General features: G+C 38.5%; 1 protein-coding gene across 2 annotated transcripts in view; it reads right to left on the reverse strand.

Moving 5' to 3' along the window:
• The window catches only part of DOCK10 (dedicator of cytokinesis 10), a 47,433-nt gene that overhangs the window by 7,616 nt on the left and 17,091 nt on the right, over nt 1–22,726 (reverse strand). Inside the window, exons 14-26 of one of the 2 annotated variants that reach the window (XM_008581626.1) lie at nt 21,522–21,659; nt 20,693–20,875; nt 20,091–20,201; nt 18,740–18,955; nt 17,224–17,281; nt 16,794–16,892; nt 14,175–14,281; nt 12,319–12,441; nt 12,069–12,182; nt 10,045–10,050; nt 4,285–4,431; nt 1,493–1,703; nt 205–395 (exon numbers count right to left, since the gene is read on the reverse strand). In XM_008581626.1, the coding sequence (XP_008579848.1) occupies nt 205–395; nt 1,493–1,703; nt 4,285–4,431; nt 10,045–10,050; nt 12,069–12,182; nt 12,319–12,441; nt 14,175–14,281; nt 16,794–16,892; nt 17,224–17,281; nt 18,740–18,955; nt 20,091–20,201; nt 20,693–20,875; nt 21,522–21,659 (1,704 nt within the window). Of the gene's footprint in view, nt 1–204; nt 396–1,488; nt 1,704–4,284; nt 4,432–10,044; nt 10,051–12,068; nt 12,183–12,318; nt 12,442–14,174; nt 14,282–16,793; nt 16,893–17,223; nt 17,282–18,739; nt 18,956–20,090; nt 20,202–20,692; nt 20,876–21,521; nt 21,660–22,726 lie in introns of those variants that run through there. The other variant, XM_008581627.1, reaches the window with a different exon arrangement.

Here is a 22,726-nt window from a genome sequence, read left to right on the forward strand (position 1 = left end):
ATGTGCATTTACAATTAGACACAATTTTTTTTTTTTGGTAGTTGGCTGGGCACCTAAACATAATTTAAAAGACCCAGATTAAAGTGTTGGATGACATCACAAATAGAAAAAAATTCTTATATCCTTTGTAAAAAAATTCCCAGGGCATTTAATGCCAGGTTTCACTGGTTATGTGCACCTCGACTCAGGGTGACACTCACTCACCTTTACGCTGACACTTCCTTGGAGTTTAAGCTGCAGTCTGATCATGTCCACCTCTTCCACGGTGCAAAGCTGATTAAGCTCAGACACTTTCTTGGACATCTCATCAATTGCCACTTCAATAGGATTCAGTTCTGTGCTCGACTGGCTTATGACTTGTATTCTCTTCTTCACATAGGGGAACAAGTGACTCGCTGCACAGAAGCCACACAAGAGGAGTTAAAGGTTGTGGGCAAGTGAAGAGTCAAAGATTCCCCTGAAGTATAACAGCTCTGCTCTAGAGTTTTTTAATTACAAAAGTTCCGGGTAAGTTTACTGAAGGTGAATGTGTCTCATAGTCTGGATGTCAGTGCTACTGAGGTGTCTGTTGCATAATCAGGACTGCCCATCTCTCAAGACAGTTGACGTATCATTTCCTCCAGCACATCTTTGCTCATCTTTCCCCGCAGTAGGCCCTAGGAGCCCCCACTGTGTGTTCCCATTTTGTTCCCATGCTGTGCTCACCCAAAATTCTTGCTTTACTGGCCTTTCTCTCCTACCAGACTGTGAGCACCTTGAGGGCAAGAATCACATTTTTACTTTATTTATGTGAATTGCCAGTATCTAGAATGGTGCCCAGGACCTAGTAGGCACTCACTAAATGTGTGCTGAGTAAATGGAAGGATGACTAGCTCGTAGCACAGATCTAGATCGCACCGGGGGGATGCTGGAGATCAGTGTCTGCATTCATTTTACAGATGAAGAATCTGAATCCCACAGTGGTTCAGAATCTTGTCCCAAAGCACACAGGGATGAGAGCTGCTAATCCTGAAGCCACTGAGGGTAGACTGAGGGAGACAGGAGAGACGACGAGAGGAGGGTTCAGAGTGCCTCGTGCCTTTCTCAAGGCACCGACACCATGACCCTTATGATCCCGTACGATCTAAGGAGAGCCACTGAGGGTAGACTGAGGGAGACAGGAGAGACGACGAGAGGAGGGTTCAGAGTGCCTTGTGCCTTTCTCAAGGCACCGACACCATGACCCTTATGATCCCGTACGATCTAAGGGGAGAGGTGTGTAAACTAACTCCATCGACAGTCTCTGCTCTGGTTGACCTCTCCAGGGTCTCCCTCTTGAGAATAACGAGGGTGACATCTGCTTTTCCTGGCACACATTTCCAGGGCAGCACACTTCAGGCGCTTATCGGCAGGACTGAAATAACCCTTGATGCCCAGGGATCCCAGCTGATGGAGGGGCCCGCACTGTGGCATGTGGCACGTGGCATGTGGCCGCCGCTCTGCCCGCACCTACTTGTGAGCACGGTGCGTCGCTTGCACTGCTCGGCCACACCGCCGTGCTTCCTGCCCGACAGCGTGAAGGGTGTCTCGAAGACAAAGCGGTTGACATTGTGGTGCATCTCGAAGTCTGTCCTCCGGTCCTCTGTTTCTTTTTCATCAAAGAATGGGGTGACGTAGGTCACCTGGATGTAGGCATATTTGGGGTCCAGCTCTTTGGGATTTACCTGTGTCAACACATTATGGATGGAGAAGGAGTGGTGAGTAAGATGCTCCTGAGAGCAGGTGCTCTGGATTGAAGTGTGTCCCCCAAGTTCTGGGTATTGGAAACTCAGCTCCCACTGTGACAGTGTGAGAGGGTGGGAAATCCTACCTATGGTCATTGAAAGGTGGGGCCTTGAAGAGGTGATTGGATTGTGAGGACTGTGCCCTCATGAATGGATTCATCCACCGGTGGTTTAATGGTGGTCATGGGCCTGGTTCTGATGGCTTTAGAAGGAGAGCAAGTGAGGAGTCAGCTTTCTCTCTGCTCTGCCATTGTCACCATGTGACACCCTGCTTTGCTGTGAAGAGTCACTACCTACCAACAAAGCTCTCACCAGATGTGTTCCCTGAACTTGGCACTTCCCAGCTCTGAAACTATAAATAATAAATATTGTTTCTTTGTAAATTGCTCAGTTTTAGGTATTTCTGTTATAAGCAACAGAAACAGGCTAATATGGAAGGGCAGAAGCTCCCTCAGTGAGCATTCTGAGGAGGCTGGCCCTCTTCCCTTGGAGAAAAATGGGCAATCATATCATTTCAGAGTTGGGTGGGACCACAGAAAGAGTAACTGGCTGGACTGTGGCCAGGCCGCCAGATTGTGGTAGGATTGGAGCCAGCCCGCCAAGTTGCTGGGGCTTTTGTAACATAAGTGGCCAACTGTGGCATATTATGTAACCTTTTATTTTCTTTCTCTTCTGTAATGAATGTCCAAATGGTTTTTTCCAGAATGCAACCTTCTTGAGGGTGGCAATATATCTCTTTTCCCCTCCATGATGTAGACATGAACCTGGACTGGGGTCACTGGCTGTAATATGTAGAGAAGTTCCTTGTGTATTTAGCAGATTGACTGATTAGCTTATTACATGATTGCAAATATTTTTATTTTCAACATCTCAGATTCCTTCTCTTATCTGCAACAATCCACTCTATGCACTTAACTAACTCTGCTTTGGTGAACAGGCTTGACAAAGAGCAAGAAAGACAGGCTGGGGGTCCCAAGAAAGACCTGGGAACTGCTCTTGGTCTCGTTTGAGGTTGGAAGAGACAGTTCTCAGCCTCTTTTCCAATGATACTTTGAAGAGTTTTCAGACTTCTTCTAATTCTCTCCATCTGTCTACCCATCATTGCCTGTACAATTTCAGATAGTTAAGGGACCTCATGAACTTACTTGTAATGCTATCAATAATTACACCGTTAAGGTGTGTATAATCATAACCATTTTATAGATTAAAAAATGGAGGTTCAGAGTGGCCAGCTAATTTCTCCATGGTGACCAGCTGAAAAGTGGTGGGATAGTGGAATGAAGACTTCAGTTGTTCTGACACCAAATACGAATGGCATTTTTCTCATCCCCAGGAACTCTGTCTACACTTCCTTCTTAGGAATGCCACTACTACAGTAGTTCTAGCTCCATCTGCCTTTATGGGGAAGGCGATTGTACCTTTCAAGCTAAGGAGGATAATGACGAACACATTCCCTACAACTTCTGACCAGACCCAGGGATCTCATGCCCAGACCCCTCTAAATACCAGCTTTGTAAAAGAGGACAGGAAACAAAAAGACCCCTTCTGTGGCCCAGTAGAACCCTATACCATTGGGAATAAATCAGCTTTTCCAGCTGACCTTCCATTCTCTAAACACATCTCTCTCTTTCAATCCTCCCTGCCACTGCATGTGCTCGGCTTCTCAGAACGCCCTTTGCTTCCAGCAAACACCTCCCCTGCAATTCCCAGCTCAAACATCACCTCTTCTATGTACTGCTGTCCAAACAAGAATGAGCAGTTCAGCGAGGCCCCTACCCTGGGCTTTCCCTGCAATATTTGGACCATAACTCTCTGGTGGTCCTTTATCGCATTCTATTTAATTAGCTGTTTGCACAAGTTCTTCTCTTCTTAGCCCCATGCGAACTGTGAGCTCTGGAAGGAGGAGATTCTGTATGCTCTGGCTCCTACTTCTGGGCCTGGTATGCAGTAAGTGCTTAATAGAGGTTGGCTAAATGAATGAGAGGGCATAGGAAGATTGAGTAAAGGATGTAAGCATTTGTTTTCTAGAGCCAACAGGAGGTTAATTGTATGTTCACAGGGTACTGCAATGTGACCAGCAAGTCTGTTACTATCACAGAGGACAGCTTTCAAAACTGGTATGACCCAGAAAGACCTCCTTGACTGAATAAATATTTTCAACTTGCAGTTTTCTCCAATTCCACCTTTAGGCCCAATCACTTTAATGCTTTGATTGCTATTCAAATATAAATATCCTAAGGGAGAAACACAGAATTTAGTAACTTTTAGGTCATCTTAGAAAAACATGTATAATGTTTCTAAGATGACCTAAAAGTTGTTCTAATAAACACTTATAATGTTTTTGATTAAAAAAAAATCAGCTACCAACCACAACCAAACAACCAAGCAAAACACTCAAAATAGTTTTGGTAGTTTACTTTGCAAAATCAGACAGAAAATTAAAACTTAATAAATACAGCTAAAATTTTTTTTAAAATTAAGTCAATTCTTAGTACTTGCATGAATATTGATTTTCCTTTACCTTGTTGGAATCCTGGATTATCTTCACATTGTCTGCTCCGAATTTATCTGCATAGAGCTTGAGTAGTCTTTGCGAAATCTCAGAAAGACCTGTCAGTTTAGGCTCTTTATAAATATATTCTTTACCTTCTTCTTCTTCAAAAAACCCCTATGGAAGACACATAATGAACCACAAATTTTATTAGAGAACTCCAATTACAAATGAGAAGCAAAACAAAAAGCCATTGACTTAAAAAATACACTCAGTCTTTTGTTTGTCATCCAAGCCATTGATTAGCATCCTATAAAATCCAAAATCAAAGAACCATGTGAAGAAAACAAAATATCGTATTACAATTAGACATTAATGTAAATATTCCCTAGCTAGGCCAAAGAACCTCGTGGAATATCTTACACATATTTTACACATATTTTCACTATAGAAATCAATGCTAATAGCTGCTTGCATATATTTTGGGGAAAGAGTGTCCTCTTGTGGCAGCCTGGGATAGAACACAAAGTGTGGAGTAATTAGGGGCATTATTGAGAATATCATTTTTAATAAAGTCTTCTACAAGTCTTTGAAACTAGCATAGTAAACATTGTATGGTGTGTAAAGGAACTGAAATGGGTAAACAAGCATCCCACATCACCTTAGATGAAAGACCATGACACTTTATATTGTTGTCATAGCAGAAATTATATGTGGTGTTCTCCCAAGTCCTGCTGTTTAAAAAATAACTTTACATTAATATGACTTCAGGGAACCAAGGCAATTTAGCTATATATAACTCAACCATTCAATTTACTACACTAATAGATCTTTTACATTCCTGAAAACCTAGACCTTCTAGGGTTAATAAGCAACCATGTCAACATTTTTATTTGACAGGAGCAAGTAGGTTTTAGCTTCTCTTAATTTATTTGTCTGGCTGGAAGCAGGGGAAGGGAAGATTCCATTATCTGAAGATAACTGAGGCAATATTTATAATTCCTTCACTTCGAAGAGACACAGAAGCATTTCTCCTGTGGAATACAGTGTGGCCTCAGAATCCTAGATTAAGTTGGGAGTTAAGAATCCAGGTGCATCTGGTTTCTTCTGACTGCAGAGTTCACCTTGAGAAAATGGCTTTTGAGGTCCGATGAAGATACTGGAGGTCAAAAGGAAGCTCAGCCATATCTTAAAAAAAATCATTTTTGACTCTTTAAAAACACTCATTGTACGTAAAAAAATCATGGAGAAAAGGTTTCAATGCTGTATTTTTCATGGATGATGGGAGGCAATATAAGAACAATGATTAAACTCACATCTGTATGGTGCCTTACACTTGTAAAGCACTTTCACACATGAAAAAGTGATCATCATTAACAGGATACTTTGTATCATAACTGGGCTGTCGCTGTCCATTTGCAGGAGCCAATGAACAAGGTCCATTCCTCAGCACAGTTCTTGTCAAGCTGTAACTGCCTGTTTCTTTGTGCATCTCCCTAATAGACTTTGGTCTTTCTAAAGGCAGGGAATATGTCTTGTTCAACACTGCATGCCCGGTGTTTACCACATTGCCAGGCCTTTAGGAGGTGGTCACTTTATATTTGCTTATATTTGCTAACGATGAATGAAATAGTTCTTAGTGGGCATACATCTCAAAAAGGTCTATTTGCTCTAGGTATAACTAGGAAAGATTCCATTGCTTCTAATAAAGGTGTTTTTATTGAATAATTTCTTTGAGAAATGTTCAAGACCAACTGCTAAAAAGTGATGTATAATGTTGAAAGCATAAAAAGAAATTCCCTTTTCATTCATCTGGACTTAGTAGGGGAAAGTGAGGTCTGACCCCATTCTCACTTGACTTCCAGCCTGCTATGTTTTTTTTCTGTTGCTGTCTTTGTGGAATTTTGTCTGCTTCAAGGTCAGAAGTTAGTGGCTAAAATTGACAGACTGACACATCAGAGAAATAAGACTTCTAAAGCTATCAACCAGAATCCTCACAGGGCCAAAGCTAAAGCAACATTTGCAACTTCAATTCCAATAAGAAAAATGTCTCCAAGTTTCAGGAAAAGATTTTTTTTCACCATCGTGAAAACTAGTCAGGAAAGACATTTTCACTGTGAATTTTCCCCCTGACAAATTTTCAAAACCAGAGTTAGCAGAAAATGAGTGGTGGAAAGTAAGTTTTTATTGTCATCATCATGATTTTTGCGGCCTTGGTCATGACCTGTGATTTTCTTTCATCCTTACTCCCTAGACTGTAGGATGGGAAAAGTACAGACTCAGCAATCTACTGGGAGGCCCTTAGGACAGCACTGGTATACAGGAGGCCTTTGGTGAGTGTTGGCTATGAGGGTGACGGATGATGACCATGATGATGATGACAATGGTTATGATGGTGACAACATGGAAGAAGAAAATTCTGTGTCCATAAAGCAATTTGAGTTCTGGCTCCTATGCAGGGAAACAGCTTAACTCAGTTTTGAGTGCTTAAAAATACATACCTGTACCTTGTCATTCAAGGGCACTACAATTTTTGTTATTATAAAAGGTCTACTGGCGCTCATTTCAATATTTTGGTCAGTGATCAATCAGAAAGAAACAGTGTTTAGAATTGTTTTTTAAAGAGTGTGGACATGTAAACCTATGGAGACTATTTTATAAAATGAGTAAGAAGGAGCTGGAATAGCAGAATAAAGAATTTAATCTGCTGTCTGCCAGGCATTTGTGTAAAGAGCTTCTGGAGCCAGACAAATGGCAGGTCTGAAGTTGCTAGGAATGCGTGATTACCTTAAACACAGGGAACTGTCAAAGCAAAGCCCACTGAGTTACAGAGCACTATCTGAAGGACGGCTTTAGTTTCAGCTTTGTCTATGGAATAAATGATTTATAAACAGGGACACAGGGTGATGACAACCAGTTTCTCTTTTGCTTTAGCTCCAAGGCTGTGAGTTGACTACTTTTTAAGGCCATGGGAAATGTGACCTCTACTTTTCCTTTGCTAGCTTGATTTTTTAAAATGTAATTTTATAATGCAATAAACGCCCTCATCTACCATGGCTTGGAAACAAGACATTCTAGTTAAACAAGGACTTTAAAGTCAACTGACTTTAGAGCCAGGAAAGTCAACATGCATGAATTATGAAACTTCAATGTAGTAAATTATGATAAAAATGTACTTCATTAAACTGTCAACTAAAATCATTGACTCCTTCTCAGATGTTTTGCAGGTACTTCAGACTCTTGCAATGCCCCGGATCATCAGTGGAATGTCAAATATAAGTGCCCCTCCTATTGTATTCTACTAATTCAAAGTTCACAAACAAAAGAATGCATTCAAAGAGGAATCTAGAGTACAAAAGATGGGTCAGAAAATAATAACAGTCTAAAGCTAAGAGAAATTAAGCCACAAGAATACAAAGAAATGGTTCCATATAAATATGAACACAGTTACGACGTCTAACTCTCTATATATGTAGTGTGGATCAGTGATTTTCATGTAGGTGAGGAGCTGGAAGGGAGTGTCACATCCGAGATTGGGGATGGGGGGTTTGGTTTTGCAAGCTAAGCTACACATGCATTTTCCCTTCTCCCCCTAATTCCTTTTCTGTGAAGGTTCTGAGATGCATCTATACACATGTAGGCATGATTGAGAATCATGGAATCTATATCCCTTGATGAACAGAATACAATCCCCCCAGGTCTTTCATTTAATTAATTCCAGGGCATCTGATCTTTTAAGTTATGCGATGGGCATTCACTTGCTTGCTTTCATGCTAAATACCAGGGCTTAAGGATTTCATTAATTACAACTGATGTTTGATCACTACTGCTGTTTCATTACTCTGTAAATGAAAACTTCAGGGACACTTTGGGGGATGCTTTATATAGGCTGCTTCGTGTAAAATTTCCATAGCCAATGATGCCAGGTGTTGCGTTAGAAAATTCATGCTATGAAAAACTTGCATTATTTAAAGTTACTGCTGTAAAAGAATAGCTTTCAACTTGTTTTCCAGTGTCTGTCTCATTGCAGACACAATTAATATTCAATATCCTAGTCAGTATGATAAAACTAAAGCACTAGTTCACATAGGACACTAAACCATGTACCCAAAGGCCTTTGTGGGGGCAAAGAGCCTACTGCATATTATATCTCTGTAATCTTTTTAACATGATCGTAAGACATGTCAATTTGGATATTAAAAGGTAAGTTTTACAGGGAAATAAAGCACCATCGTGAATAAGAAATTATTTCTGACCACAGGGATTATGCTAATCATGTAGTTTAGATTTTATCTTAGCTGTCTGGATCCTTCATTCTGCACATGTTCGGGGGAATGTTCATGGCTATTTGGTATTTATTTGTCATCATGTGTGAAGTGATGTGTGCTGCTGGCTCCTGTTGAGTACCACAGTTCACATTCTCCATTTGGTGTCTTGGGACAGGCATCTTGAATGTCATCTGAACAATTATGACTGTGGCTCTAATTTGCTGCTTATCAGGACGACCTCCTATAGTTCTTGTTCAAAGGCAGTTGGGGGTTGAGCCTACGAGGTGCCATGCTTAGACACGTTCTCAGGACTACAGATTTAAAAATACCCGTTGCCTTTTAAGTTCAGATTGGAATTATTTATAAAAGACAATTGAAAATACAGCAGCATTAATAAAAAGTCAGGTGTACAATCAGCACACTTTACTGAGGAATCTGCAAAAAGAACAAAGTCAGGTCATTTGAAAGTAGATCTCCCCAATCCTTCCCCATCGTCCCCTCAGTCTATTTAGTACAGGGGTTTTCAAGTATTCTTTTAGTACGTGAGTTAAGGACCCATGACCCCAAACTTATAAATGAAAGTAGAAAATACTGGTATGGTATGGATGTGGGAAGGAAGTCAAAGAATTACAAAAAAGTATGCACTGGTCAGACAAGTAGAGTTGAATGTGGACAGACATCATGTGGATATTGAAATAATTTTTCTTTCCAGCTTCATCAACAATAATTACGTTGAACCATATGAAGTTGTCATTTTCACAGGTAAAAAAATTGGTTGGTTATAGGCAATTGCACATAATTCAAAAGAATACAAAGAAAATTCTTCTTTGTCACAGAGTTCTAAGTACTGGCAGGTTATTTCTGCCTTAGCTTATTCTCCAAATTTCTTACCTCACTTCTTTCTGCATCTCTGAAAACTTAACCTGAACTATTGGGTCAAGATTTATTCCTGTGCTCATCTTTTGTGCTGGGAGTCAATACCATGGTATCTGAGAATGTTCACTGCTCACCGTCATAGAAAGTCCTGTCTCTCCAAGATACTGCTTTAGAAAGTGGAATGGTCCTTTCACAACCCTGGGAATGTGCCCCTCTACAGCCATCATTCCACCTTCTGAAATTCTGACCACCCTGGTCTTTTTAATAAGCTGCAACTCATAGCGGCCTCAAATAAGAAGGTGATGTCCAATGCTAAGTCTACTCTACATACACTTATCTGTGTGTGTGTGTGTGTGTGTGTGTGTGTGTGTGCGCATGTGTGTGTAAGGCTTTCAGGCAACATCTACGTTTGTGCAGAGAGATAATATATATGAAAAACAAAGAATACATTTTTGTAATTCAGATAACTGGAATAAACACAATTTAGTTCAAGAAATGCAGGATGACTCTAAAATGAACAAAAGCAAGGTTATCTCACCCTTTATACCAAATGTTGATTTGCACAAAAAAAGTTAAGATTCAGTAAAACCATACAGAGGGAAGTGTGAGGATTATTAGAGCATGCAAGTGAAGAGAGCAAACTTACCACAGCCTGAAACAATCAAGACCAAAAGGAGAAAAGAGTAAACATCTGCATTAAAAACTAGTTGAAAAGCAGCATGATTTGTTTCCACCTAATTAATGGCCTATATTTCAGATACTGGTTGGAGAAACCATTAGGTAAGCAATCTGGTTTTCATGACCAGGGTATTAATGGTAATTCATTCCTTTTCACTGGAAAGATGTCCTGAAGAGTTGCAGAGTCATATCTGGTTTAGCCAAATGCACACATTGTGGGCTACTGTGCTGTTCAGTTAGCCTGTAGCCATCTCCCTTGAAACCCTATATTTCCCCTTCAATTCCTCAAGTCCCACCTCCCCTTCACGATGGGGTTTTCTGCCATTTTTCTTGCTAATGTTTCACCAAGGTCACAAACTGCATATTTTATTCATGGCTTCCAAGATACCATTTCCTCTTCTCTTTTGTCCTCTCCTAAAGATCCCCACGCCTCTTTCCCCCAGTATATACTATCACTGCAGATAGTTCATTTCTTTTCCACAGACCCTCACAGTGTCTAAATTTAGCTTTTTCCATAGACTGTCTCTGCAGATCTCTGTTCCTCACACCACTGGATTTCTCTTTCTCTATAATCCTGATGCTGTTGTGCTGTGAGAAGAATCCAGCTTGGACTAATTTGTTTATGAAAAAGTGGCTACTCGGTGATAGTTTCCTTTCCAGGTAGAAACGATCTGTATTAATGCAGAACTTAGTTTTTAAGTTGCCTTTGGTGATTACAGGAAACTTTTATGTTTTTCAAAAGACTTCAATCGGAAATGTTCTAGAATAACCACTCTGGATTTGACTCCTTCAGCTGCAGCCTTAAAAGATTCTGAGGAGAACAAGAGGCTGAGTGTGAGTGTGTAAGAAGAGTGCCTTACATGAGGTGGGGAAGGAGGTAAGAGGTCCTAGAGTCATTGCAACTGTGAAAATAAATGAATGGACTGTTTATCTGCAAGAGCAACCATCTGAAATACTTGAGCTGAAATACAATAGAGTCAAAAGCCTTCCTGAAACAAACAAACAAACAAACAAACAAACAAACAAACAAACAAACAAACAAACAAACAAACAAACAAACAAACAAACAAACAAACAAACAAACAAACAAACAAACAAACAAACAAACAAACAAACAAACAAACAAACACAATAGAGTCAAAAGCCTTCCTGAAACAAACAAACAAACAAACAAACAAACAAACAAACACACAAACAAACAAACAAACACCAAGGTGGCACAATAGAGTCAAAAGCCTTCCTGAAACAAACAAACAAACAAACAAACAAACAAACAAACAAACACCAAGGTGGTGTGCCTGAGTATCCCATTTAAAGCACTGCTCAGAGACATTCATAATTAAAACGTAATATGTTCACTTTCAGGCCAATGCTTATGGCTAGCCACTGTTTTCAGTCTTATTTATTACTTGTGCAGTACAATGGAAAAGATAACTTTAAAATTACCTTGACTTGCAATACAGGAAACAAAGCAACCATATAGTGATCTGCTTAGAAACAGTGATAGTTTGAAAGCAGGAGAAAGAAATTGCATGATTGTAAAAAGTCAAAGATTTGATATAATGGAGCCCCTAAGAATCCTTTTACTTCCTAGAAAGCTATGAAGGTCATTTCTTAAAACATGTTCCATTTAATTTGAATTTAATATATGACATGAACCTATAAATAGATATTTTGGGGTGAACTGGGAAGAACAGGAGGCTGAAAATAAGCACCCCTCTTTCTCCAGCAAATTAGAGATCACTGTTTTTAGCTTGATCTGCATTAAGGCCCATAGATTTCTCTGCTTATTTGTTTCCCAGCTTAGTACATTCCTATGGGCAAACACATAGACCCTCACATTGGGAGAAACACTCAAATGTACTCAGACACACCCACTCCCACACCCCTTCCATTTATCAGCACAAGTAGTTAGATGTCTTATAAAGAATGAAAGACTACAGCTGACTGCTCAGCGCAACTGATAGGCTACGATGCTTCTGTTAAACCTACCTGCCCATAAAATGCCACACGATAGTAGCGACCAAAGAGCCGCTTCTCTGAGTTCACCACCTCTGCCACTTTCAGATATGACCGGTGAATGTCGTAGTAGAGATCTGACAATTTCTGAAATCATAAATTGAAGGGTTTCATGAAGATGATATTGACATAAAAAGGGACCTTTTACTTTTGAAAATTGTAAGTAATTTTCTAATTTGGAGCGGGACACATATTTTTTTCTCCAGGGGGTTAGAATACCCACTTTGAAGTCTCGTTGCTTCTCAAAGACAGCAATGATGGGCTTGTTGACCTCAGCGATGAGTTCATACCGCTCAGACTTCCAAAGAAATTCCACGCACATGTACAGCTGCTCCACCAGGATATTCTGCAAACCCCCCCAATCAAAATGAGATTTATGTGGTTAAAGTTGTGGCTCATCTCTGGAACTTGGTTGCAAAACTGTTGCACTGTCAAGTTTTTTCCTAGCAGGATTCCTGTGTTCCCTGTCTTTGCTAAGGGGATTTACAACCCAGTAAAGGATTGTGGTGTCATCTTGGATTCTTCCCTTTCCCTCACTACCATCATCTAATTGGTACCCCAAATTGCTAATTTAACCCTAAGGAATGCCTTCAGATCCGTCTAGGTCTTTCTATTCTCACTGTCACTGACTTAGATGCGACCCCTATTACATCATTCCCAGACCCCTGCAGTAATTTTCTGGTCAATCTGTATTCCCTCTCCATTTACTGCTCTCCAGTAGTGTTTCTTTCTAAAACATAAGTATGATCATGAGATCTGTACTGCCCTAAACCTTGTGGGAACTCCAGTCTAAGAACTGCTGTCCAAACTCCCTAGCCTGGCATTCCAGGAGCTCCACAAGGAAGCACCAGCCTTTCTTTCTGTGCCTCCTTCTTTCAACACCCTGACATTGACTTTGCACTGCGACCATACCATGCTCCAATTTTAGAATACTTTCTCCCTCCATGCTTTTGCCCATGTTGCTGCTGCACCTACAAGAACCTTATTCCTCATTTGACACCTTCGAGTCCTATCAAATGTCAAGACCCAGCACAAAAATATGGAGAGCTTCTATTTATGTCCTATCCATCTCCATTCCGACCACTTTCATGTGGAAAATTGTTCCCCTTTTAATTGTATCCATATATGATGCCTAGATTTATAGTTACTGGCCATTCCCCACCCCAAAGGAATTATGCCTTTCTTAAGATTCTAAACTCTTTGAGAGTGGTAATCACGCCTTATTTATCTTTGTTTCCCAGCTCAATACCTCACGTGTACTATGGTTTAGTGAATGTTTTACTGAACTGAATTATAGGAGCTCTAAAGCAAACATATGATATTGTTGGAATGTTTTAAAAATGACTTTAAAGAAAAGGTTCTTAAACATTATTTGAAATAGTTAATATAAATATGTAGTTGCATTTACTGTATTTATTTGAAATGTACACTAAATTGATGTAAACCACATATAAAAATTTCATTAAAATTCACCCCCCAAATTTCCTTTCTGTATCCTTTTTCCACCTGTATAACATTATGATTTAAAAAATATTAGCATATGAAATATTTTATTTATTTGATAAGGGAACTCTGTTTTCTTTGCCAGAATTGTTGCTAAGTAATTCCCCATTTAAAGCTTCTTCTTTTCATTAATTAAATGTGTTTTGCATAGCAGAAGCTTTCTGCAGTAACTAGTGAGCCTTTCTGTTCAACTACATTTGTAAATAAACTCGCTAATGCATTAAAGAAAAAAGTTGAGACCAGCTTGTAAAATTTCTGGCATCCCTTATCGCCTTTATTAAGACGAAAGACTGTAGATATTATAGAAGAGCTGAACACGCACACGTGGATTCATCTTAGAGATGTAAATAAAGCTTAATTTAAATTTTCATTGAAAATAATGCTTTATCAATGCAATCTGACATCTATTAATCTTGGTTTAATGTCAGTATTAATTTCATTTTGTCTAAGTCATATTAAACATAGAATAACTTTATCTGAATTCTGAATAAGCTTGTTTCCCCCCTATTTAGCTTAATATCAAAATCAATGTATCTTTGTACTCAGTTACTGTACACTAGATTATTTTAATCTAACCTCATTGTATGGTGTATCCTGCATTCCTGAATCCTCTTTCATTGCTCCTTCTTCTTTGATATTTGGTGTAATGCTCAGAAAAGCAGGCCATCCCATGGAGAACATGCCTTGGAAAGACCAAGCAGAATGAAACATAATTATTTGAGCCAACATAATGCCTTTCTTCATGATGTTACAAGTGGTAGGATAAGGCTCACACAATCAGTGAGATAGTTAGCTTATGACTGTTAATAAATACTCTCTGTCAGGCAACAATGTTCCCCTTTTTATAATTTTTGTATAATTTTCAGGTGATACAATTTCTATAAGAAGCTGTGGGATTATGAACGGAACACAGGATTTGTACACAGATGTAGCCCCAATATTCTAACCTCTCTAAGTCTGCTTCCCTCTTTTGTTAAAATGGAGACATTAACATCTATTTTAAAGGATGTTGAAGGATTCAAAACACTAATATCTAAAAAAAGTGGCAGAGTCAATGCTTTATAAAGGCAATGCTCAATACTTGCTAATTTTCAGTCATATGCATTGTCTAGAAACCTCAAATTTTCTTAGTGTCTTGGCCACCAAGATTAAAAAATACCTAACGCTACAGATATCTGTTAAAAAAGCTGATAATGTTGGGAATGGTCGGTAATGTTCCCACAGGAGGGATCAGATCTGAATAGTGAGGAATGTGAGTGTTTAAAAGCACAGGCTGGAGTGACAGACCAGCCCTTGAATTTTGGCTCTGGGGCACGTTATTTAGTGTTTCTTGGGCTTCTTGGCTACAAAAAAGAGGTGATAACAGCACCTACCTCATAGATTTGTTACTGGCACCTAATTGAGATATTGCCGGCACAGTGCTTAGTGCAGTGCCTTCCATGTAGCAAGTGCTTTTTAGTACTTTTGTAAAATATTTTCTTTTTAATAATCAGCTCATTGGCTATATAAATTATCAGTCCCATAACATGCTAGAAATTATAATTATAGCAATTATTACAATCCAATCCTTGCTTTCTAAAAAATTTTACATTCCTACTTTTTTATAAAATATATCTTCAGTAATTAAACTGAAGATTATAGAAGGAAAAGTCACAACATACTTCTTGCAGGATGACGATCACTTATTAGTACAACTGAGGCAGTTATACTTTCTTGAGTTGCCTATACTCATTTATATTCTTATCATGTACACATTGTAGGGAAGGGATAGTTTACTGACTCAGAGAAACATTGTGACATAAAAGTATATTATGGATTTAAAATACATGCCAATGAACTTCAGATATATGATGGATATGAATATGTGCTAATGCATCATAAATAACTACCTTCCCTATTTTAAAGTTTGCTAAATAAATACACCCTTTCCTCAATAGGCATGCTATATTCCAATATTACCTTAGATCTGAAAGTGGGTGTTTAAAAATTTTTGAATATTAAAGATTCATACAACACTTGGGGACATAAGTTTTCACAACTTCTCAAACTGACACCTGGTTTTATCAGTTTTCCTGAATTTCAGGGTGGGCATGACCCATGAGGCCAGATCTGCAAACAAGTGACTTCACCGTCTTACAGGTCACTTTGGTCATTCGGTTCAAATGTCTTATTTGCAAAATCCACTGGCTCCTTTTAGAAAATATACACATTTAAAAGAATAAGGAATGAATTATGTTTCTGAAATATTGCAACTAAAACCCATTTATATTTTGTTTAGGTATTTTGATTTTAACATCTAACAATGTATTTCTGTTGTTCATAGAATGGGTTTCCTACTGCATTTTGGAAATTAAGGTAGATTGCAGTTCATAAACTTTGAGCTTGAACAAACTTTTGCAAGAGAATGCAGATTAAATGTGTTAACTATTTTGCCACATTTTTTACAAAGGATAACTCCTTAGTCATTGTTATAAAATCTTTTTTTATCCAATGTTAAAGATGGAATGTTTTTATTTAAAGGAAATTTATATATAAATTAAGTTATAAATTGTCAGAGTCAGTTTATGCTTAAAAAAAATGAAAGGAAACATTCAGATTTTGCCACATTTTTTACAAAGGATAACTCCTTAGTCATTGTTATAAAATCTTTTTTTATCCAACATTAAAGATGGAATATTTTTATTTAAAGGAAATTTATATATAAATTAAGTTATAAATTGTCAGAGTCAGTTTATGCTTAAAAAAAATGAAAGGAAACATTCAGATTAAAAAGTCCTACATATATATACAGTATTTGTATGTCTCCATTTTTGCATCTCTTGTTCTGAATAAACAATTTCATTACATTTACAAATTAAAATAGAGTCCTATTGCCATTTTAAACAATTCATTAATTTCAGAGTAAAATTCCAATGGCAGACTGGCATGCAGATTGGTAGCTAAATATGGCCATAACTCATAATCCTGAATATTGGGTAACATAGTTCTATTTGCTGAGAACTTTTTATCTAAACTTCATAAATTTTGGATGGGATTTCTGAGTTGTAGGAGGTTAAAATCTTTGCACAGTATGTTATGCAGGTCTGAGATAGTTTTTGCTTCTAAGAATATATTTATGAAAGTTTCCTTGAGGTAGAATTCAAGTAGCAGCCTGATTTTCTCTGCACTGGGGGTAAAGGATGACAGATCACTCACTTCCTCTGCCAAGAGCTGTTAGTAATGGATTGCTATCACAGGAATGGGTATCCTCCAGGAGCAGGGAAGGTGTGCAAATCTTTTCCATTTTCCAGTAACCTATGGTAGTGCAAGATGAGGTTAGGACATCGCTACATGTTTGTGTTAATACAAGCATATGAAACTACAAATCGTTAACTAGTGAGGCGTTCTCATTTTGAACTGAGAAGCTAACCATACAGTTAGCCTTGCTGTAATAAAATAAATATGCTAATGGCATGATAGGGTTAAAAAATTTAAAGTACAGCATAATGAGAAATATCTGTGAAAGTGAATGCTACTTAATGAAACGTAACAGATGAATAAAATCTAAAATTAATCAGTTAATTTTAAGTTAGATTTCAGCATGCTGATTTCTGGACATTTTTCCTCCCCCACACGGTCATCTTACCCTTTCTTTTCAGGTATTCTGCGATGAGGGCAGCTATATGGATATAACACATAGCAGCCTGTAGCAACAAAGAAAACAGGTTCAGAGGATGGATTTTACTCGTTTTCTAATTAGGACTAATCTCCCAAGGCAAGTCAGTACTACATGTCAGAATATATTATATAGTTGAATCCTTTGTAATGGTAGAATTGAAAACAAGAATCAATAGATTTCCCCCAAAATTACCATCAAGAATAAAATGAGAACTTGGATTTTTTTGTTTGTTTTTTTCTTTCTGATGTAGTTTTGAGATGGGTGAATGAAGGAGCCTGAAGAATTTTCCCATAGAATTATCTTCCTCCCTTAATATCTAAACCTAGATTAAAAAAAAAAAATCCACAGGTCTCTCTCTTTTTTTTTAAATTAAAACCACAGTATCTGGATCTAAATTGGAAATAAAAATAATCTGCCCTCTAATTTTTTCTACCTCCAGTAATGGCCCCTCTTAAATTTCTATTGCTTTAAAAGGGTCACCTCACAAGTTAGAACTTGATTAAACAGTGACACCTGATGTAACATGCGTGTTTCCCCCAAACCAGGATATGTGTGATATTTTATTTTTCTCTAATATCTCCTATAAAGAAAGCCCTGAACACTGCTGAACATATATTAACACTTGACTTGCTGAAGATTCCAAATGACTGCAGCTTTTTCTTTTGAAGTTCTATGGAAGGATTTCACCATTTTCAGGGCAGTCCAAGGGAACCGGAGTTTCTCATTTTTGTACTCACCAAATGGCTGCCAAACCAGAAATCAGGCTTCTGGTTTCCATTCCAGAGTCCCTGATTACCACATGCATTTAGAAGGGTTTCAGATTTTAGGACTGCCCCAGACAAATTAACCTCTTCCCAAAAGGGGCATAGTTCTGGGAATAGAGCAGCACCTCCCCATTTGGTACTCAGAGGCCCTTGGGTGCAGTAATTTGCCATATATAAATCCACTCAGTGTTTAAAGTGACATAAAAAAGTTAGATATTGATTTGTAATCTTCCCACAATGGACTCTCCTCACATGGTGCTAGGGAGTGTCATTTGTTTCCATGACCAGTTCACACTAGTGCAAATGAGGACTGATGACCCCTGCCTGGGTTTACCTGCCGTGGTGACAAGCTTTCCCATTCCACCCCAGTGGCAGAGAAGAAGTTTTAAACCACAGAACATTAATTTATATAACTCTCAATTTCTAGACACTTTTCTCACCTCCCTCCTTAGCCTCAGGTTTTTAGCATTCAGCTCTGTGTCATGCTTCACACAAATGCAGTCCCCCTGACTCTGGCCTTTATTTGATCTTATTTACTTGAAGTTAGGCATCCTTGAATCCTATATGTGAATTTATTGTACATAATGTATAGTTGGGTCATATCTAGATTAGTGGACAGATATGATAACTTTTTATAACTCATGCTCTAAATGAAAATCCAATTGTCCCGATAAAGAGGGCAATGCCAATCATGAATGACTGAGCCTTTGCTAATCCACCTCTGATAAGTCTCCATTTCTTGCGTGAATCCTGGCCATGCTTTCCAGCCAGGTCCTCCGTAGTTCGGGGGTGCTCGCATAGGAGTTGGCCAGGCTGTACTGGAGATCCACCAGCATCTCGGGGTCCTTCTCATGCTCTTTCATCTGAGCTGTGGCCATCAAAACTGTCCTTATACGTTTAGTTAGGTCTTTCACCTCTGCTGGGAAATTGCTGTTCTTTGGAAAAGACAGAGCCTGTGTCATTATCTGTTTAGAATTCATATGTTAACTTCACATTATGCTAGTAATTATGACATGACAGCACAATTTGGTGCATTCTATACATTGTTCATAAGTGTGTGCATTTTATATACATGCATTCTATGCATTGTGACTATGGTTATATACAATTGAAGATAAGAACTGTAGAAGACTATTCTTTTGTCTTCTAGCTAGCTCACCCTTTTGTAGTAAAACATCCCAATTATCCTTCTCCTTCCTGACTCTAGTTCTTGTTATATAAATAGGTCTGACTTCATTCCTAGGCACCATGGGTGGCACATGACACTGGCCTGGCCAGTTATATTCTTTGATCCCCAAGGCCACAGTGATTGGTTTAGAACTGTGCATATGATACAAGGTTGGATCAAAAAATTTCAGTGCTGGGACTTTAACTGGAACAACAGTATTGAAATAAGTTAGTTTCCACTCATAAGACACTAACAGCATCCTTAGAATTTCTGAGTGCAAGCTCAGAGATGGGGAGAACCTACCTGTAAATGAAGTGAAAGAGGAAAACTCAACTGAGACACAGAGACAGAGGCAAAATAGAGGCAGTAGGGGGAGGGAATCTGAAAGATTTGCTTTCATCCCTGGGTCTAGCCATGACTAAAGCCTGGCTATAGCCTTGGGATTTTCAATATAATGACTGAAGGAGTTTTCAGAAAGTGCTAAAAGAAAGATAAAGGGGGAGGGAATCTGAAAGATTTGCTTTCATCCCTGGGTCTAGCCATGACTAAAGCCTGGCTCTAGCCTTGGGATTTTCAATATAATGACTGAAGGAGTTTTCAGAAAGTGCTAAAAGAAAGATAAGATGAATTTTCCCAAGAATGGAGTTATGAGTGAATTACTGTATTTCTGGATATTTATGGTAAATCTTCTTGTTATGTACCACTCAACCATGCCTCTTGGAAATTCCACTTATTAGATCATGTGCTGAAAGTGTAAGAGCTGATTATCAATTCAAACAAGCAAACTCAATGTAAGTCTCAAAGTCTCAAACACAATGCAGAATTCATATATTTTTATGATTTTGATATCTCACAAAAAGAATCCACTTCAGTTTAGAAAAAGCACACAAAACATTTCTTACTTTCATTTGCTTGTCTCCATTGGCAAAATTGTTGGTAATTGCAAGGGAATGTTGAAACCGAGACCCTCCAATCCCAGCATCGGCTATTAATTGGCTTACAGCCTTGATGAGCTGGAAGAGAAAAAAAATATGAATCCCCAAAAGCAAAATCAGAAATAGTAGTTTTAAAGAAATTCACTGGATTGGATGAATGTGTCATTAATTTCTCCTGTAGGTCCAATGCATGACATCTTTACGTACTAAATCTTCAGAAAGCCAGGTAATACAGGGCAGGAATCTTGGGATGCCTCTAAGAAAGAAATGTGTGTATTTGGAATTTGGTGAGATTTGGCTTCCTTGAGCTAGCCATGATTTCCTGAGTTGTCTATTCTATGCAATTCTATCCCCTGGCGAAAGAAAAAAAAGCATAAGGGAGATATGGGCTCTGCTGGTTTCTGCTCAGCTGTGCAACTCCTACAACCCCAGAGCCGAGTGTGATGGATGTCTTTAAGGAGAAATCTGGTGGGGAGTTACAGGTTGACCTGGGGACAGCAGGTCTTAATCACTGCTGAAACAGACCAGTGGTTTTAACAATAGCATTAATGAAAATTAGCAGCACTTACTTGTAAGTGGGACCGGACAATTGACTTCTGCTTGTTAACTTCAAAATTCTTCCTCATGAAAAAGTACAGAAGTGCTGAGGCTTCTGTCTGAGTTGACCGTGACCTGTGGTTACAGCATTTTAGGACCTCATAGCAGAATGATCCACAGAGGTCTGCAGGCCCTTGAAAAAATGCTGAAGGAAACTGCAGAAACGGCAAAACAGGTGAAGTGAGCAACTTTCCTTCATTTTGCTTTGTTAATTTTCATATTTGACAATTCCCCAGAACAAAATCCCCTCTTTATTTTTTCAACCTAGTCTTTTTTTTCCTTTTGCAAGTGAGGATATAATTTTGTTTATTAAAGTCTGTTAGTATTTCTGTTTTCTCCCTAGAAATAATTCTTCTTTACATTGTATCTCTTGTATCAATCATTGATGAAAACCCAAAATAACTGAGTGCTTTGAAATGTCCTCTATTTACCTGACATTGTTAAAATCACAAATGTTATTTACAGGTGTGCTCAAAGGCAGTAGTTGTATCCACTTTAATGTGGAATGCTTACCTTGGCATGAACAGACATGACATTGAGCGTATAAATTTTCTCTAACTCAATCCCACAAACACTGAAACTGAGAACCCAAAGAATTGGTGGCTAGTTTTATTCCCTTTTAATATCCAAGCAGATAGATTGCTAACGCTGTGAGCTAATTTTGAGACCAGGAATCAATGTCTAATAAAACCAAAATAGAAGAAAACAAACCTTCTTCCCTTCATACTGAGAGATTAAGGATTATTACATGTTCATTATCATCCTTAACTGAGCTTTTGCTGGAACCTTAAGGATCCTTACCTTGCTTACAAACAGTCTCAAGGAGGCAAACACATGCTTTAGTGCTGTGGCCGACTGGTTGACGTGGAAAAAGATCATGTAGGTATCAAAGACCCTTTTCATCAAGGAATTTTGACAGTCAGATTGTTGGAGTTGTCTCTAGAAGTTCAGCACAGATGTTATTTAGAATAAGTGAAAGAACATTTGTATCCTTTCAAAAAATATTTACTGTGTACCTACCATGTGGTAGGCACAATTCTGAGTGCTGGAAATAAAGTACTGAACAAGAAGATATGGTTTATGTTCCCAGTGAAACTTACATAGCAGTGGTTGAAAAAAACATGACTAAATAAGAAAATAGAGTAGGATGATATGATAGAAAGTAATTGCTAATAAAGTTTCTTTGATAGGGCAGTCAGCAAAGACCCCTCTAATGGATAATTGACACATGAGCTAAAGAGCCTGCCCTGGAGAAATTTGTGAGGATTGTTCCAGGGGGGAGAAACAGAGAGTACAGGGCCTTGGGTTGGAGAGGAGGTTGTGAGTTCAAGTTGAGAAAAAAGAGCCTGGTACTGGGCAAGTGGGGTGGGGTCAGGAGATGAAGTCACAGAGAGGCAGGTCCTTGCAGCCATTCGTAAAGCCTTTAAAATGTATGAGATTCGAGCAACATTTCTATTGAGCAATAAAGAACCAAAATGTAGTTTTTGCTTTTTCTACTACCATGCTGATGTGTCACCTAAAAACAAGGCTTTCTTGGTGTAATCATTCTTTCGGGTGTCGAGACTTTATTCAATGTATTCAGCTTTTCCTGGCTCAGTCCTTACTGTGTTAGCCTGGGTTTGTAAGCTCATTTGCTTGAGCAGCAAATATTTTTAATAGCTTTATTGAAGTATAATTGACATACAATAAATTGCATGTATTCAAGGTGTACAATTTGATAAACTTGACATTGGTAGACACCCATGAAACTATCACCACCATCAAGATAATGAACACATTTATTACTTTCAAAAGGTTTTTAGTATCTTTTTGTAATCCTTTCCTCCCACCCTTCCTCCACATCCCTAGGCAACTGGCAATCTGCTTTCTGTTTGCATAGTTTGCATTTTGTAAAATTTTATATAAATGGAACTATATAGTATATACTTTTTCTTTTTTGCCTGGGCTTCCTGAGATTCATCATGTTGTAGCATGTATCAGTAGTTTATTCCTTTTTTACTGCTGAG

This window comes from Galeopterus variegatus, unplaced genomic scaffold (assembly GCF_000696425.1).
Source record: "Galeopterus variegatus unplaced genomic scaffold, G_variegatus-3.0.2 Scaffold2412, whole genome shotgun sequence".
Lineage (NCBI taxonomy): Eukaryota > Metazoa > Chordata > Mammalia > Dermoptera > Cynocephalidae > Galeopterus > Galeopterus variegatus.